General features: G+C 34.4%; 2 protein-coding genes across 2 annotated transcripts; one reads left to right on the plus strand and one right to left on the minus strand.

Annotated features, from left to right (window-relative positions):
• The first annotated feature begins 683 nt into the window (after window positions 1-683).
• LOC142981750 (alpha-tocopherol transfer protein-like) lies at window positions 684-13,979 on the plus strand. The gene is made up of 5 exons (XM_076127849.1): window positions 684-1,194; window positions 9,748-9,907; window positions 10,321-10,501; window positions 11,352-11,543; window positions 12,604-13,979. The coding sequence occupies exons 1-5, from the start codon at window positions 1,047-1,049 to the stop codon at window positions 12,844-12,846; spliced, it is 924 nt and encodes a 307-aa protein (XP_075983964.1). The 5' UTR covers window positions 684-1,046; the 3' UTR covers window positions 12,847-13,979.
• Window positions 13,980-17,377: 3,398 nt separating this feature from the next.
• On the minus strand, window positions 17,378-19,482 carry LOC142981875 (juvenile hormone esterase-like). Its single transcript, XM_076128014.1, has 3 exons — window positions 19,177-19,482; window positions 17,701-19,004; window positions 17,378-17,543 (listed from the first exon to the last, which is right to left on the minus strand). The coding sequence occupies exons 1-3, from the start codon at window positions 19,306-19,308 to the stop codon at window positions 17,378-17,380; spliced, it is 1,602 nt and encodes a 533-aa protein (XP_075984129.1). The 5' UTR covers window positions 19,309-19,482.
• Between the last annotated feature and the right edge of the window lie 500 nt (window positions 19,483-19,982).

The raw sequence follows: 19,982 nt of genomic DNA on the forward strand, positions 1-19,982 counted from the left end.
GTATCTACATAGTAAAACTGAAATATTCCCTCCATACAAAAGCATTATTTGTAATTTTGGTGATTTTAGAACTAAACACAGACTTAGGGTATTGATAGGTTGTCATTAAATTCTATAAAAAAATAGTTTGGTAATTTAAAAACGATTCTATTTTGTTTAAAAAAAATACATGATACGAAAGCCGGTGAGAGATAAAGAAACTGCGAGGAAAATGTCACTTGTTATATTATTTTCCATGGTGATAGAGAGTTTCCACTAGTGTTGTCGGTTTTCTGGTAAAGCCGGTTCGAATACATATCGACAAGCTTTGCGTGGTTATATACTTGAAGATTTATTATGTAAACGATAATAGGGAATAAAACTCATTTCTGGATCTCACCAGCATCGCGAACAGAAGTAATGCTTTCAGTAGAAATTCCCATAGAAAGTATAATAAGGGCAAACAAAATTATTTGATTATAGTAATAACTTATTATTTGTATTTTAAAATATCTTGGTGATCAGTGAAAGACGTGTCATGAGCGGATATACGCGCGGTCCATCCGCATGCAGCGGTTGCACAACGCGTCCATGACATTACATTGACATAGATGCACTCGTATTCACAATGCATTTATATAAATACCGCAAAAATATCACGCGCGAACCACTCGGAACATGACTATTTGTGCGTTTGCTTGTTACGTGTAATTACTCATTATAGAGTTACATTATTCAAAATTATCTTTTAGAATGCTGTTGACTTTCGTGAATTAGTTCTGTGTTTTCTCTTTAGAAGTTAATTAAAAAATAATCAAATTCAATTTCAAAATCTGATACAGTATTTTAAGTATCTAATGACGTCTGTTGGTCAGTGTCCGGCGCGATAAGTGTGCGCTCCTCTTAACGTCCTTACGATTTGATCGTCGCGTTGTTTATAAAAGGTGGTGGACGCAATGCGGTCGCAGTTTTGTCCTTACACAGTTGGAGAGCGCAATCTTGCCGCGTACAATTAGAACAGTATAACAACCTTGTATAATAGTATCAGTCGTGTAAAGTGAAGTGCAATGGCGTTCCTCCAAGGACCTTCCCTCAAGCAGGCGGAGATCATCAAGCAGGAGCTCGGCGAGTCTCCCGGAGACATCGAGCGAGGGGTGCGGGATCTTCGCAGCATGCTCGCAGCTTCTCCTTATCTACCACAACCAGAAAATATAAGTACGTAATCAGGAGAAAATTATAAATTAGAAAATTAAAGATTCAAGTGATAAAAATATTCAGCCAAGGAGAATGGAGCAAAAGTGATAGTTCTACGGTTTTCAGCTTGAAACGCTACGGTTAATTTCTCTTGGCCTTGAATAATTTTCACATTCTATATTTAGATACGCTGTTGCAAGAATATGTCTGTAAAATTTAATTGAACGTGATTTATTCATAAAAATATATTTTTAGCACGTTTTATAATTCTTGCATTCTTTCGTTCTTGAGTAAATTTTACAAAAGTCTACAATGGGTTGATTGACAAATGGTGTGTTAATAATTTGGTACGATCTTGAATTTTGGAATACAAATAAAGCACTTGGACATTGGACAAAGCAAACTATAATAGATTTATAAGTACTTTGAGACTAATTCGTATGTACCGACAGTTTTTATTGCAATTTGAGCAAGTGGAGCTAATATTGAAGTATTTTTAAGCCATCAACTACTTAATAGGTAGTTTAGTCATTAAATTTACATACTTTGACATTTTGTCTAGATTTCTGTATCAAGTGTGATATTTTTTATTTGTTGATTGATTAGAATAAAATTTAAATACAGCTGATGATTCTGATGAATAACGCGACGATTTTATGATACCGACTTTCATTAAAGACCTTAAATATTACTTGATCTTTAAGATTTATTTTTCTAAATAGGGTGAAACTATTTACTATCTTACCCGTGCGGATAAAAAGCCGCCAATGTTTGCACCGGATCTACAACTATCCTCGAGCTAATTAGTTATATAGTTTAACCTGAAAAGTGCAACAGACAGACTAAATTTCGTATGTAGAATATGTGATAAAAGAAGTTATCGTTAATAAATTTTAAGGATATAATTTTACTAAGGTAGGGGTAGTTAATGTTGACGATAACTGATTGAGAAGTTTTATAAAATGCTGACTGCAATAAATATTTCTCGTTCTATATTTATTGTAGGATCGTAAATAAACGGTATGTATTATAAATTCTTTGACGTAACACTTTGTAAAGCAATTATTTATTATATCAATATGCGTAATAGGAAGTGTAATTACATAGTTCACCGACAGTTTTACACGTCCGTGCTAGTAAATTATACAATGATAATAATGAAATGCATGTAGCTATTAATTATTGGAAATATGGACTAGATTGTTTCATTACGTTTTCCATTTCCATTCAATGTGTTGAGATTTGAGCCCAGTGACTGAAAGAGCTCTCAAAATTATTTGTGCATATTTTTTATCGAAAAATCTCAAAAACTTTTACCATAAATAAGTATCATAAGACAGGATTCTGTTGTTCAGAATATATAACAAACTTTTTTGATTAACATTTATACGACATCACTCTAAAACACAAAACTAATTATTTTTATAAACTAGTCATATATCTTTCTCAGACCCATGGTACACTTATACTAAATTATAGCTAGTTTTTATAATGTAGGGTCGACGACCCTGGTATAAATCACTTGATTCGTGCATCTGTTTAGCGAATACAAGCCATTTCCCTCTAATTAACTAGATAAGGTTGATTACTGTTGATTACCTCCAATTAAAGAAACGAGAGCGAATTATAAATATATCAAACAATATAAAAAAAGCATTAGCCACAGAGTTTCCAATGTTCGTTCAGAAAACCATAGACCATAGAAAACGGTCGTCTTACGATCTCACGTGTAAATATGATTAAAGGATGTTCATTGAACTAGCTGTTACAAAAAAGAACCGGCATCAGTCTTTTCTTTTAAACGAATTTTTGTTTTATTATACATGATATAATTAGTTTGGCCAAAAACGTGTTTTTCGTAGAGGCCAAAGCTAAAAAGAAAAATGGTTACAGATCAAAATTGAGCTACATATTAATTAAAAGAAAGAAATAAAATTCGACAAACTGTACCAGATGTGTAGGTATAGGTAATAATGTTTTCTAAACAAAAGCAAACTATGAGTATGAGTCAGAGAAAACGGTAAGTAATTTCCTGATCTGTCACATGTTACAAAGTAGCGAGAGTAATAAAAAATACTTGTGGTTTATCCTGTAGTAATACACCGGCCTTTGTTTATAAATCTTTAACTCGTTCTTATATACCTCTTAGAGTTTTCTAATAACAGCACTTGAATTCATGCGAAAAGATGCGGCTCTATTTAGTTGTCGGGCAATCAACTAATAGTTCGACATTTAAATGCCATGAATACCAAAACCATGCGTGATTTATTTAGATTATAATTAATAATTTCGTATGTATATTTCAAAAATAAAGTAGCTGTATGGTCACTGATGTTATGATTAAAAATTCTGGATTTATATCTCCGTAAGAAGCGATCCTTGCATACAAAGCTCTTAACTAATTTGTTTGGCTAAACGTTACTCGTCCGACATTTGTCGATATCACAAATTAATCGAAATATGTTATAATGTGTTAAAACTGTGTTAGTCTATGGTGTTTAACGGTACAGTTAAACCAGTATTTCTACAATATAAATCTCTTTTTACTCCGGTTTTACGGCCGGCATGGTACTACATATAAACACAAAAACACACCTACTTATGTATTACGTGTCTAAGTTAACAAGTTCTCGAAGTTTTGTCATATATTTCTATTAGTACGTAGTAACTTACTGTGTCCTGCTGTTTTACTTGCATTTTCTTTATGATCAAAGAAAATGCAATCCGTTCCTGTAGACCGCAAATGTTTGTAGTTGGATCATAGACCTCTCTAAAGCCTCCCTAATGAATGCATGAATAATATTATAAATACACACAATTTGTATCCTATTTCCTTCCTAATTAATTTATAAATGCGAAAGTTTGAAGGAATGGATGTATCTATGTTTGTAACTCTTTCGCGAAAAAACTTCTAAACGGATTTTAATAAAATTTGGTACACTGATACTTCTTACCCCGGGAAATCTACGAATAGCCATTGAAGCTAGTATTTTTATAAAATTGGACTGCTAGTTCTTTCCATTAACGTGTACGAACCAACGAACAGAAAATCTATTCGGCTTTATTATATTAAGTAGTATAGATAAGTATAATATTTGCCAATGTTTTTATGAATGATCATATATTATTTGACATTTGTGTGATTAAGCTTGTTTTCATCGTCAAAGGTTAATTGGGCAATACTTAATTCATAGTCGAGAGTTTAAATAGTAATAAACATTGAAACGATATATTTACATTTATGAAAGTTGCTAACAAATAGAAAATTTGCAGACATTGTGAAATTATTGTTTTGAAATACTGACCTTCGTTTTAAATATTTCCTTTCTTCTATTTAACATCTGAATTATGATTATAATAATACATTACTACCACTACATATCTATTCTACATAAAGACCTCGCCGTGTCTATCTATCTTTTTTTTGTCTTGCGATAAACTTAAAACTGCTGATCTATCTCTTCAAGCAATTTAAACGCTTCTGTTTTACGTAAATTATATTTTCCTAAACAAAAACTATACCTAAACAATTATTTTAAAATTCTGTTTGCTATTAGGTTTTTAATTTGTTAGTAATCAACATCATCATCTTACTTACCTATGATAAATGACGTACATCTATTATATTTGCGCATCACATTTTAAATAAACAAGCGTAACGACTGCGCTAATGCAATTTTATACTTAAACAGCTAATGTCACTTGTATAATATCGTTGTCACATAATTTGTTATGGTGACAATTATTTACTTATATAAATAACAGCCACTTATATATATCGTTATTCTAATGCGGGTATATAGTACCTACCTATATACCCGCATTAGAATAACGACGATCAATGTAGACTTATAAGGAAATAGTTAACTTCTTAAAAGGACAATTAGCAGGTACGTAATAATGAGTGTAAAGTAAAATTGAAAATTTCGGGGAATTCTTTACAATATATTGCCTTTTCTTGTTAGAATACTTATGTCAAATTTATATCATTTACCCAATTCGACACGTCATGTGGACAGAACTATATCCATACGCGAAATTACGTAGACCTATGCATTACCAATTGAGTAGATATTGTATAATATACATATAGAGGTAAATAAACGGGAAAATTTTAATTGTAGTGGACTGTTTTGTGCTTCTTTAGGCAGCAGATTCGACCGACATTTCATGTACAATTTTTACACAATAAAAAAAATTATGACCTAAATGAACCCAAACTATAGTTACGCAGGGCCTACATAAGATTATGTATCTCAATTAATAGTATATTATTCATTCACGATTTGCCTGAAGTTACCATGTGATAATTTATTCTTATAAACAACGTAATATCAATTAAATAATGCGGATAAACTGGTTTGAACATGGTCACATAAGTTCATATAACACAATGTAGGTATAATATTATATGTGTTACGTAAAAATAACGACTGTACCTTTGTTGACAAGTGTTTACTGTTATCGGTAACCGTTCTCGCGAAAACACGTCCAGTTTCGCGAAAAATCTAGTCAAAGAGTAGACGGTTTCTTCCGCCGAATAATTAAGTAATTATACTTGATTTTAATTGCCACCTATTGCTCTGATTCTTTAAAAAAAACTCCAACAATAAAAAATACGATGCCTATAATAACTATGTAATTTGTCTGTATCTATGAATAGGACATAAAAGGCTATTTTTAAATCGAGGAATATTTCCATTCCAAATAAGTTGCGGAAATCGTTTTGTTTTTCAAATAAAGTTCACATAATGTCAAGCTAAATTTAGTGGCACTCAGAATTATCTAGAAAACAAAACTAACGTTTGTAGTGGATTGAACTATTTTGACTAACAAGTTAAGTAAGATTGCGATTTATTAAATTTTTTTGAAGCCTTACGAGCTGAATTCTCAAACGGAAATCAAATTAAGGAGAATTTTTGAATTCTCTACAGAGTACACTTCAAGGAAACAGGGACGGCATAAGACTCAAGTGTGTGATTTTAAATTGACTCTCTTTTAAGTATTCGGCCATCAAGTGGCTTGCAGAAAAGCTTTTTCATGTCTTCAAGCAATCTTGTCATAATATCTTAGGTAAATAATATACTCCTGTGGTTAACAGGGTTTAATCTCGCCAAATAAAGTGAGATTGCACCACAAGTTAGTATATCGCAACAGTGACTGCAACATTCTAAACCGGTGCAAAGCGCAACGCTGGGCTAAATGAGTTGTTTAGCAAATTGTACCGAATGACAACCGCAAACCATATTGCATTACATACAGCCCTTAGGTAAATGCAAGGAGGCTTACGTCACTTGCATTTTGCATCGTAAACTATATGTTTGAAGTCGATGCTCCACAAAATTAAAGTTTGTAATACTCTGAGCTGACGTAAGCAAGTCGTAAATACTGCTATCGTCTTTATTTTATTAAGCATCGATATATAAGAATAATTTATGACAAGCAAATGCAAGTAGGAACTATTTAGGGTTCACAATAAGTTTTATTCAAATCAAACAATTTCCAGTATAAACAGTTTCGACATTGATTTAATAAGGATAATTTTTAATAGCTTAGACTAGCTATTAGATGCCGTTCATAACGCTTATTCCTGATTAACTAAGAATGCGTTCAAATTTACAGCAAAAACTTGAAAAAGAAAGTCATTATTTTTCACAACGGTACAGATTTATCGACCAACAATCAACTACAGCTAGTGGCTCTGTAACAAGGCCGAAACTGCATAAATAACTAATTGACTATTACCAACCCTAATACTCGTATCAAGCCTTTGATGGGCAGAAATTAGCCATCATTACCACTCACACTATTGTTTTTTACAATTGTGTTCAAGAAGAGTTTCCTCACCGACAAACGTCCGGTGCATAGTAATCGCGGTGCACGTTGTCCTGCGCAAACCTACGTGCCCGCGCTGCGTGCGACGTTCCTTGACCAACTTAGCAAAAAGAGTAATTGCATAATCATTATCACTTGTACAGCCACAATTAGTGATAAGTATCATGTTATATCGTATAACAGAGCTAATTATTCATTTTGCTCTATTATTTTGTATAAAATGTATATTATTTTACTGTTGGAGTTAAGTATACCAAATTAAATATGTAATTGGTTTGAAATAGTTTCTACGGGCATAATGTAGCTGCTAACCTATAGATAAATGGGTTACCGTTACTCGATGCCTTAAAGGGTATATTACAAACTATTTAGTTATTGCAATAACATTTGTAAATTTCTCCCAGAGTTATAGGTAACACCTTTGCGTGTACGAGTTTAAAGCTGTGCAATGTTTGCAATAAAATAAACTAAGTTGATGTCTCAAGCTATGTGTTGTATGAAAATTTGAAATAGCTTGTTTGTAAAGTGTTTTTTTTAAATAAAAGTGAGTTTGCAAATAAAACACACATACGAATGAACTGAAATTACGGTTTAACATTTTTAAAACTAGTAGTGGTACTAATTGTTGCCCTCATAACAGATGTACAAACGACACAAAGCAAGTACCACGACGTTATTTACAAACATGTTTATTTAATAACTTCTCATAATAACATATATCAGTAACGACCAATGTAATCACGAACTGAATATTCCAGAATAACTGTAACCGGTATAACTTGTACAACTAAACAATGAAACTAGAAAAATACCATAGACAGTTTTAAGGAAAACATTTCGTTGTAATTTAGTCGCAAAAAGATAAAACAAAGCAATACAGTTTATTCTCTTCATAGGCCTTGGGAACTAACGCGGTTATTATGATGTTACGGGAAAAACTTATTTTTTATTGCTACTTTAATGAGTTTCCCTGAATAAACGGTTAGAATTTGCGTGTAATGTAAATTTTTGATGTGATAAATGGTAACCATATTCAACAAAACGCGTTTATGTCTTTTTTACCTGCAAAATTTGAAGGCTCGAAAATGTAAAATTTTCGTAGGACTGAAATATTTTTGCTTGTTATTGCGGTTACTGCGTCAGAGATAAGCATATAATGGTGTTATCTAATACATTTAACTATAGCAATTATATCCATAACGCCACTTATTAATAACAACATACTACTTATTACAGTAACGACAGGTTTGGCCATTAAACTAGTGTATTTTCCAGGCATTTTCACGGTTAATTACTTGGAAATCAAATGAAAATGGCCCAGAATCTTCTGCAGACTGACAACAAAAGGGTTCTTTGTTCCTAGATTCTTATGCAATGGTTTTTTCAACGGTGTTGTCACGAAAGATGGAGTACAATAGTAGATACTTGTATGTACCTGTCTGGGAACAATGATATGAAGGCACGCATCGCATGTATTACTGATATTATTTCTATTCGCTCTTGGCTAGTGACAGCACAGTAGAATGATATAATTTGTAATTTATATTGATGTGTATTTATAGTGGAAATAAATGGCTATCATTAAGCAAGGTTATGCAGTTAAAAAATACGGTTGCATGTTAGTTGACTGTCAGCGGCATACGGCGCAGGCGGTGTATCCGACTGGTTATCGTGAGGACTCGGGTTCGATCCCCGGGTCGGGCTAGTACCTACTATTGGAATTTCCTAATTTAAATAACACTCTTTCTTAATAATACCCTAGAGTTTGGTATCATGAACAGTAAATGGTAGTGGGTTCGGACTCTGCCTTTGACACTAAAATTGATAATGGCTAAACATGCGTGTGTTTCTTACACCTTCGGGTAAAACAGACGTGATGAAAAAGTCACGTTTAAAGCCTGAAAGTTCAGTATAAAATTTTTAAACTAAGAAGATATCCTTCAAAATCCTTTCAGTTAAATGCCATCGGTTTCTTCAAAGAAGATTCTGCACACTTAATTCTATCGCAAGGATCGTGAGGTCACCACAATTGCGTGTAAACACGTGTCGTATTTATAATTTAAAACAGTTGAACAGAACTAGGAACACTTTTCAATACAATTATTTATTCAAGAAGCGTTCAGTTCGCTGTGATCGTGAATGTTATCGTTTTATTATTCAGCAACAACACTGTCAATTAGTACGGACGTGATCAACGCTATACGTCATCATATGAATAGGTGATAAATCCTTGTGTGTATTTGATACTCGTGTGCTTTAACCCAATATGGCTCGGACCAAATACATACATAATGTGTGTATATTTAGGAGAGTGCACGAATATCTTAGATGTGACATGATAATTTGGTTATCAAAGTTTGTTTAGATCGCATATACTATAGACTATACTGTATACAGATAAGCACTGAGGATCTAGTTCTTTAGAATAGCACTTTTTTATGCTACTGTGACGGCATACAAACTCACGGTAAGCCTAATATAAGGCTGTTAACGTGGTCTATGAACGCCAGCAACACTATGATGGGCCACCAAGAAGCGGAAGTCATCCACCAAAACGGTCATCTTAGAATTCGTCAAAAATATCAAAGTGGTACATGAAATTAAGTTATCTGGCGATAGCAAAGTCGACGCTAAGCGCAGTTATGGATGGAATAGTCCATATTGATACTGTCTTAAGTTAAGTCATGTAAAGTTTTACGACATATAGATGGTATTACAATATAAATATTTTGTCTCCAGACACTCGCATGTTGGAGATGTTCGTGCGTGGTTGTCGCATGGACCTGGACCGAGCGCGCACCAAGCTGGAAGCCTACTGCCTGGCGCGCGGCAGGTTCCGCGACCTCTACGAGCATCGCTCCCTCAACGCGCCGCCGCTCAGCGACGTCTGCAAGTTTATGTATGTCACTTTTAACTTTAGTCCTATGTTAAAGGTAAGCCTGGTCTTCCTTGCTTACTTGTAAACCGAGGAATAATAGACGTATTTCTTCATGTATGTAGATTCAAGATAAGATGACATCCACTTAAAAGTAAAACGAATTAATGCTTATCGAATAAAATCGGAACATGAATGACGATGTAAAAGGCCAAATCCTGACAATAGCATCGGTTCTGCTGATTACATGAACTTATTCAAAAACGACTGAATTTCAAAATTATGCTATTGGTAGAGAGAGAGCTATTACCTGTTAATTATTATGAATACCTTATAGAATATCTGTCAAATTGTCATTCCTCGTGTTAACTAGTACAACCAATGCTTTTTGAGGTAGTTTAGCAGCCTGTAACTTAAATTCTTTATGTGTTACACAGGGATGTGGTCGTCCTCCCAAAGCTAACGGACGAAGGGTACAGAATAACGATCTTCAGAATAAAGCCGGAGTACCCTGAAGGCTGCGCAGACGTCGCCAACGCCGTGCGCGCGGTGTTGCTGGTCAGTGACGTCAGAATGCACGACGAACAACTCATTGCCGGAGATGTGTTCATTTATGAGGTCAGTGACACTTTATAGGCATTTTTGGTAACTATAAATTTAAATTGGAATGCAAGGATAATCTGCTTGAATGATAGAATTTGTTATGTACTCAACATAAAGTAAGCAATCAATTCTGTAGCGAAAACGATATTTTTTATTCGTTTAAGCCTAGTCCTATTATATAAAATTGTTACCACAGAGAGTCTGCACAATAGTATGAAAAAAACCCCGCTAAGTTAAATCCGGAAATACATTATTGACCTTTTGCTTCCCATTCACACTATTCCAGAAACATCAGAATAACAGTTATTTACTGTATAGTACTTAAAAGAAAAAAAACTGTTTACAATCATGTGAATATGCGTAAATGATTAATGGATAGATCATATTATAATTAAGCCTATTACTCACTCATAATAACTAAACAACTGTATATTTCCATAAATAAACCTTGCACAAAAAACATGTCGGTCAGTCAACTACAATTTTTTTAATTGAACGTCTCATGGAATTGAAAAAAGGTCAGTCTTTAGATAATCTTTATATTTTAATTAACTGCATAAAAACATGTCCGGTTGAGTATTTGTTGATAGCTTAATATCGATTATTTTTTAAATAATTATTGACCATTATTCGCAAAAATTAATGATGAATTCTTAGGTGAATCCCCATTTTTGTTCATACGTTATATAATATTTTCGATATTATCATTATTAAGTACATACCTAGTATATTATTATAGGTACAACGTTTCGGGTCAGGATTAAGTCAACATTTCTGTTGCTAATCTATGATCCCGCCAAATTGTATTTTCATATTACCATAGCAGTTCTAATTAAAAAATCATGTATGTTTTGGCTGACCTTAGGTGTCCCAAGTGCGAGGCTCCATCGTGGCACACGTCGCAGCAGCGGTCAACGCGATCCGCCGCGGCATCCAGCTGGCACAGGCTGCATATCCTCAGAGGCTAAAGAGGATCCACGTGGTCAGCTCTCCGCCGTTCCTCGCCTCCTCCCTCGCTCTCATGCGCAACTGTGTCAATGAGAAGATTAGGAGACGGGTAAGTTGATTACTATGAAAAAGGAACTCGCATCATTTTATAACCGTTAATCTAGAATTTCGATTTGGAAAGACTTAGAGTTTGAAATGCTTAGAGCTTGAATAAAGGAATCAGAGGGTAATGAACCCTTTCATATTATAGATAGTGGTGTTTCAAAGAAACCTCCAATGCAGTTTTTCTCATTCAAAATTAATCATCAATTCTAAACCTTGTTGGACTTTATCGATTTATACGATTTATTTTAATTACGAAAAATATGCGAAAGATTGGTCGCAATTTCATTATGTTTCTCAGATGATTATTTAATTTTTTTGGATAATTTTTATAAGAAAACTCAAGGTAGAATTAATATGGAACACGCTTCCTGTGTCATTCGGATTTTGGATTAAATTAGACTTCGACGGATATGACCTAGAACTTTTTAAAAATTGTCATTCAGTTAGTATCCGAAATTATTGCTCGTGAATTGAACACTTCCTATGTGTTTGTAACAATTTGAGAGAGTTCAACAGGGTCACGATTCAGTGTCAAAGTCAAGCCATCGAGTTTGATTTATAAATTTCAGAAAACGAATAGTGTCAATTGAAAGAACTGGCTGAATACAAAGTTTTATTAGAGAAGGACTATTAAAAGCTGTTTTGATTAATTATATTACCACCCTGTTTCTTTAACGTTACCATTTAATTAATTTATGTAAATGTTTCCAATCGAAATTCATGACAACTTAAATCGCACATATTATTGTCACTATAGGAAAATGATGGTCTGAGTAAAAATGTGTCGTAGGTGATGACAGTGTTATTTCCCTTCCTCTTTGCCATCGACTAATACAATCTACGTCACATTCAAGTTCAAGTTATGTATGACGTGTCATAAAGCTACAATGGATAAGCAAATATTTGATGAGCCAACAATAACATGTTGTTAATATACCAAGACTATACGTAGACATTCATTAAAAAGTACGTTATAATTTATATAGCAAACAATATAAGATCTAACCAAAAAAATATGCAACTTAAAAATCATAAACACCACTAACATAAATATATCATTCCAGTACTACCTCCACCCAAAACTAGACGAGCTTCTGGAACACATTCCTGCAAGAGTGCTGCCCAAAGAATGGGGCGGTGAAGAAGACAACATCGAGGTCCTCGCGAAGAAGTGGAGACAACGTATTGACGAAGTCAGCCCCTACCTCCGCATCCTCAACGAAGCGTGCAGCGCCGCCCCCGCACCCCGCAACGACGTTGACATCTACGGCACAGTCGGCGCCTTCAGAAAACTCGATATTGATTAATTTACATTCAGCTACAACACTAAAATGTTTAGGGAAACACAAATATTAAAGAGCAATCAGCAATTAATTTATTGACCCAGAACAATTCGCTGACACTCAACTATATTTGCAATGTTTAGCACGTGCAGTGTCGCTCGAAAGATTTTTGTATAAATGTGTTTTAGCTGATTGATAAAATTAATGTCTGCAGCTGCAGCCCAAACTCCTACACACGATTATAAAAGGTACATATTTTACGTCAAGATTTACTTAAGATTTTTCGCATTATCGAATAAGAAGTATACTTATGAGATTAGCTAATCTATTCATGATCATCACTCGTAATAAATAACATTTATGACACCTGTGCTTTAAATCTTCTCGGTAGGTATGCAAAATTTTTAAATATTAGGCACGAAAATCAGGTTTTTTATTGTATCCAGTTTTCAAAGACCACATTTTGAGACACGTGCACTTATCACGAGCCAACGACAAAATATTAGGTAATTCTTGACACGTGAGATTTTGAACAAATTCCGTAAGTTTTTGAGGCTACCGCATGCAACTTTTTGGGTGGAAACGACGTGATATTCTAAAATTATTAAGAGCGTTGCTTACTATGTCTTTGTGTTTTGGTATTTTGTGATATATACTTACTATTTTTGTGGGCAGTAGCAAAACACCAAAGAACTGATGAGCAGCTTTCTTTAAGTATGTGCTCGAGTACAGGTGTAGCAAGGTACCATTAAACAGACACATAATATGAATCTGATAACTGTTAAGGACTAAGGTAGTGTAAGTACTTAGATTTACTATAATTGTGATATTATGGGGTCCATAAGACGTCTTTGTTTGATGTAGATTGTATTTTTAACGGATAATAGGGACAAAAACTTTTGATCGTTCTGAAAGAAAATGTATTTTCATATTTCTTTAAAAAAGAAAAAGTACCACACGATACATGTTTAATATACATATATGTAGTTGAGATTAAGCTACCATTAAAATTGTTTTTGAAGATTATGCCAGCTGTAATTAGATTTATTCCTAGTGTCGAAAAGTATTATTCTTGTTTGGCCCCATTTAGTTTTCACTTTAGGTCTATGTAATTAGTGTTTAAGTTTATATTTTTAATATAAAAAAGTTTTAATTATAATAAATGAATTTTATTTCTAACACCCCATGGAGAGACACACAACTCTTATCTAAGAAATGTAACCCATTATTACTGCTCTTACGTAAGGGTCTCATCACTCTCATCCCGGGACCCAGTGTAAAGTCTTAGCCTTGAGTACACCATGCTGGCTTAGTGCCGTTTGAGGACTTTACTAAAAAAAAAAACTACTTAATTGTAAAAATCGCCACCTAGCTAACCAATTGTAAAAATAATTGTGTGACGTGTTCCACACATCGTACACTTGCTACAAGTTACAGATGTGCGTTATAAAGCGAGAAAAATTTAAGTAGAGCAACAGCTCAGAGATGTATTTTTAAATTACGTTAACGTGCCCGTATTTTCGAGAACGTCTCACTATAAACAACATAATAAACTACAATTGCTACAATGTTGAATGTTGACTCGATAAAGTCTCGAAATTTTCCAGTTTTTTTTACGCACAATTACTGCAGAAGCTTCTATAAATTTTCCACACAAATAAACATTTGTAGAATCCAAGTTAGTAATTAAATCAAAGCTTGAAAGACAGGTAGGTATTATATTATGTAGGTAGGTTATAATTGCCATACTTATATCCAGTTATTATATAACGATTGTTAAGTTGGCTTCATTTCCTGCTATACAGTTCCTCTTTATTGAATGATATTAATCATTGTTTCTCACTGATTATTGATAAGATTTTCCTGATGATATAAACTTCTACTAAACCAACACCAATGATTGACACTATGACATAAAAGTTAAGATATTTATTAGAAAGTAAGACAAATAAAGAGAGCCTGCGTTTTCACTCGGGAAATAAACACACAAGAGCTACTTTAGGTTTATAATTTTAAGAAGAAGTGGGTAGTTTTTATTATGGATGTTCGCGAAGTGAGACTTTATCTCCATGATCAGATTAGCCCTTCTTCCAATTATGTTGTAATCGGCTACCAATCGCACCGGATGGAGCTGAATACCTCACATAATAGATACGAGATAATGTGATACATATTATAGAGATAATAATATCTAATTAACATTGATTTTTTGTTGATACTAAATAAACGTGACCACGGGGAAAATGTCAAGAGTAATGGTAATTAGTGCTAGTCGCATTTTACCAGCTCACCTTGGGTCCCAGACGATGTGAATCAATGAACTGCACAACATTTGTATAAATATTTCAATAGAACTGGTTTGAAAGATAACGAATTTTAAAATGGTCACTCACCGAGAGTATTCACGTGTAATGTACCTGTTTATCAAAATATTGTAGTAAAGGAATTCACCACTATAAAGTAAGTATTTACTAAGTATATATAATTGTGCGATACACCAATAATTATTTCGGGTTTTGTGTCCGTTGTTTGTATGTTTGTAAAAGTCCCCGCGACACAAGAGTAATACTAAAAGGGGAGTTGTCTTTATTTTAAAAAAAGAACAGTACATTCAGCTGATTTTTTTTTTACAACAGCAAGGGCAGTGTAGTCCTGCCGAATTGGCGCGATGCTGAGCGTATGATTTCATACTAAGTCTATGGAGTTAAGAAGGGAAGGAGGGAAGGTAACTTCTCCTAGAATACGTGTCTCGCATGAAATAAGAAAATAATCTAAAATTCACATTCAAATAAGTTAATTCACACAGTATTAGTATTTACCGGTTACAGATTGTTGTAAGTACTCAAAAACCGTATGTTACATTGTGAATTAAGTAGCAAACCAACCATCTTTATTAGCTGACACTAGAATTTATATCTTATATTTTAATTAAATATCTGTTTTGTTATGATACAATTGAGCCAGCTTTTTTCATTTTGATAAAAACTCATAATAATTTTATTTAAAGTGCACTTGATTGGTGATTTGAATAAAATTCCTAGTTGATTATCATTATCTACAGCACTATATGTATTTTTATTAGTTTTAGCAATTTAATACTGAACCAGTTTTATTTATATCCTTGTCATCGCTTCCTTATCACTAACAAAAAATGTATAGTCCTTGAGAATTGTCAATTTGCATTAAAACTTATGCCCAATTCGGTTCCGGATTTTGCAGCGATTAGAAAACTAGAAATAAATGTCGCTGTACCTTCCAATCATTATCTCAATAAAACAAAACATTTAATTTATCGGAAGGTAGCACCTAGTGATTCATGTAATCCCGACATTCCGAAATTAATCTAAATTATTAAATGATAAATTGTCAGTGGATTCCACAACAGATAAAGACAAAAGTGTACACCTGTTTCATATTACAAACTCGTTTAAAATCATTTAATACGTAAACGAATAGTAGGTAACCTGTTTTCAAAAATATGAGGATTTATGTTAATTTAGACATACAACAATGAACCACTATTTTAAATAACGCACTTAATACATAATGTGACTGGTTCCATACTGGTTTCTACGTCAAGTCTTTGATGATAGGAAGACTGAGTAACTCGTTGTAGAATTGAAGAAGATACGTAGCACACGTGTACTTAAGTAACAAGACTTTTTAACTTACACTTTTTATGTTATTTACTTTGGTGATCGATGATAAGTCTGTTTTTTCGCTGATACACCATCTTAACCATTTCGCAATATACATGAACGTAGGTCTCACGCATTGTTTAAAACTTTATAATCATTTTAAAAATAATGTCCTCCTAGCCGATATACGGCTACGGCGGTCAGTTTCATTGAAACTCGCCGTCTGTGCAGGACTTTGTTTATAGTGTCCAAGTGTGTGCACAATACACAGGTACACTCTCTATTCCATCACTCTCATAGTCCGGTGGGACGGATAACCGACACGACCAGAGAGAGGTCAGGCGCAGGACCGACGGCTTTACGTGCTCTCCGAGGCACGGAGGTCTTCGACCTCAACTTCCCAACTCCGGGCAATCTCTAAGAAATTCTTAACAGAAAATCTCAGAAAAGACTTTTTGGCCCGACCCAGGATTCGAACCCGAGACCTCTCGCACGGCAGTAACATACACTACCGACCGCGCCACAGAGGCAGTTTTAAAAAATATTGACAGTTTATTCACGGTGTGTCAAATTTCGTAATGCAAGTGAGATTAATAACAGGATATTTTGTGCCTATAGCTATAGACTCAAAATAAAAAAATAAAAAATTCTTGAGGGACAATAAAATGAACATTTATTAAGAAAAACAATAGCTTGAATATAAATCAATGAGAAAATCGTAGGCCTTACTTACTTATTTACAAATTTAGCCATTATTTAAAATTTTAGCATAGGTCTGTACGATCGTACTTAACGATGGCTTACGTATTATTTATTAACTTTCTGTTACAAATAAAAAATTAAAACAACAAAGAAACTTATATCTAAGTGCCCCATTATTGACAGAAGAGTACCTACTACACGTCTGATGCAAGTTTTTAATATTCTTGTCCAACATAAGCGTATATGCTTCTCCAAAACTTGATTGCTTCTGGGTAAGGGTTATTTCTATAAGTTAAATTATCTCCTATATCAACGTAGGGTCTTGTAATGTCCTCGTACAGCGGCCAAGTTACGCCCAGGGATGAATCAGGGGTTGGGTTTCTGAAAATATAAGGACAAATTAATTATTATCGTTATGGCAGGCACATTTTTTAATAAGTTTTGTTAAGAAATACGACTTCTTTCTCACACCACAAATATAATTGAAGCTGGTTATATTGTATCGTAGTAACTTTGATATAATACGTAATTCACTTACCCATATTTAGCAAAATTTGTGAATACAACGCACGCCAGCTTCACCAGGTCATGTTCTCTGGTGTTCTTCTCAAGAGGTAAGTTTGAATTACTGAATAAGTACATCATATCGTCTATGTGTGATGCTCCTCTTATACCATACTTTAGTCCTCCTTTAGCAAATACATTTCTCTCAGATTCCATTGAGAAACTATACAAATACCTTCGACTTTTTCCAACTTTCGACAAATTCGAAATAAACCTTTGTATATCGAACACGAAACTGGAGTGATTGAAATATGTAACGAACTCTCTCATAGAGTCCACGCTTAAAGGCTTTCCATTGAAGTAATAATTGCGAATTCTTTTAGCAATTTCAAGCACTTGTTCTGGAGTACATGTCATTTGAAGTTTTCGCGGAACTAATAACTCTGAATGCCTATTACAGTCTCTTATAAAGAACTCCTCGTACAAGCTAATCCCAAATAACATTTCTTCATTTGTGTGTCCTATGAAAACGTCCACATCGTTTATCTTACCACTTTTTAATGCTTCTTGAGGACTTACTGTCAAAAAATGTTCTTGACCAAAGTCTTTCTCAGTGACTGGTGTAAAATGGTATAACTTCAATAAATGATCGCCTATCTCCTCAAATGACATGACAGTCGGGTTGGTACCCAGCAAGCTCTGCACTGGTTGATTCTGTAGAAAATCTAGAAGGACATGTGGATCATCTGTCTCTAAGCCCAATTGCTTTCCAAGTATGAATGATCTTTGTGTCTGCATAAAAGGCGTACACCAGTCACAAGAGGGAACACCGCTCATTGAGATAGCTCTGTTGAAGAGGCCTCGAGATAGAGGTGATAAAACATGTAACATAGCTGTAACGCCGCCAGCACTCTCACCGAACACAGTAATATTGTTAGGATCACCTCCAAAGTTAGCTATATTTGCCTTAACCCATCTCAAAGCAGCGACTTGGTCTTTAAGTCCAGCATTCCCTGGAACTTCTTCCGTGTCTAAGCATAGAAAGCCTAGTACTTCCAATCTATAGTTTAAAGTGACAAGTATTACTCCTTGACTGACGAGAAAGTCAGGTCCATAACTGTCTGAGTTCCCGGACCCACTTTTGTAGCCGCCTCCGTGTATGAAGACCATGACGGCAAGTGGAGATGGAGGCTTTATTTCTGGTGTGTACACGTTAAGATACAGGCAGTCTTCGTTACCCAAATCTATTTGATTAGTGAGAATGTCCATTTGTGGGCATTTTGGTCCGTGCTCCGTAGCTGATCTCACGCCCTCCCATGGTCGTGGAGGTTGAGGCGCCTGAAAAAGTAACCCGAACTATAATGTCTATTGACACACAATTTATGTTATTTATGTTGTATAAATGTTGCATTTGGTGCAATACAGAGTGAGAGAACTATATTTAACACATTAGTTGTTCCGAGCCCGTTTGGCAGAGACGCTGAAAAAATTATGAATTGAAATTACTTACCTTGAACCTTAATTTTCCCAAAGGCGGCTCAGCGTAGGGGATGCCTTTAAAGCTATAATATTGACTGTCCTTAGTCACTGTGTCTAACTTCTCTCCTGCCAGCCAACCTGGCTGTACTTTAACTTTCGCCATTTTGTAAATGTTAATTTTAAGTGTATATAGCGCTCCCTGCAGCACTAACTGAGAGACGACCCGTACCGTATCCTACCTATATACTGGTAGAGTAGCCAGCACGATCGTAAGTAATGGGATGATGACAATGATAACAACAAAAATAGATACAAAAGATTATTGAGCGTGTTTTAAACAAACTGATAGTACAATATGTATTGAATAACACATGATTATGCGTTTAATAAAATGACTCGTGGTTTCGTTATCATACGACAGACAAACTTCGTCGTCTGGACGTTCACGCGCTTGCCGAAATGAGATAACAAGTATGAATTTAAAACAGATTATTACGAATCATGCCGATTTGTTTGCAAATCATCGCAGATGTTCGATCTTATCAATTTAACTTAATTAACTTCGTATTTACCTCAAATATTCACACCAATGCTTCGGTTAGGAGACTGCAGACTAGTCATCAACGAGTTGTCAACTATGGCAACCCCTAGACAATCATTTATATTGCACAATATTGCATATTGCACAATATTAATTACCGTTTTGGGTTTTATTTCCATGCAAGGTGACGACGAATTTGATTGTTCAATATAATAATTGTACAATCTTGTATTTAACATCTACGGCCGGCCTAAAAGAGTATCAATTCGTCGTCAACTCAGTGGTCAACTAGCTAA

Source organism: Anticarsia gemmatalis, chromosome 20, assembly GCF_050436995.1.
Source record: "Anticarsia gemmatalis isolate Benzon Research Colony breed Stoneville strain chromosome 20, ilAntGemm2 primary, whole genome shotgun sequence".
NCBI lineage: Eukaryota > Metazoa > Arthropoda > Insecta > Lepidoptera > Erebidae > Anticarsia > Anticarsia gemmatalis.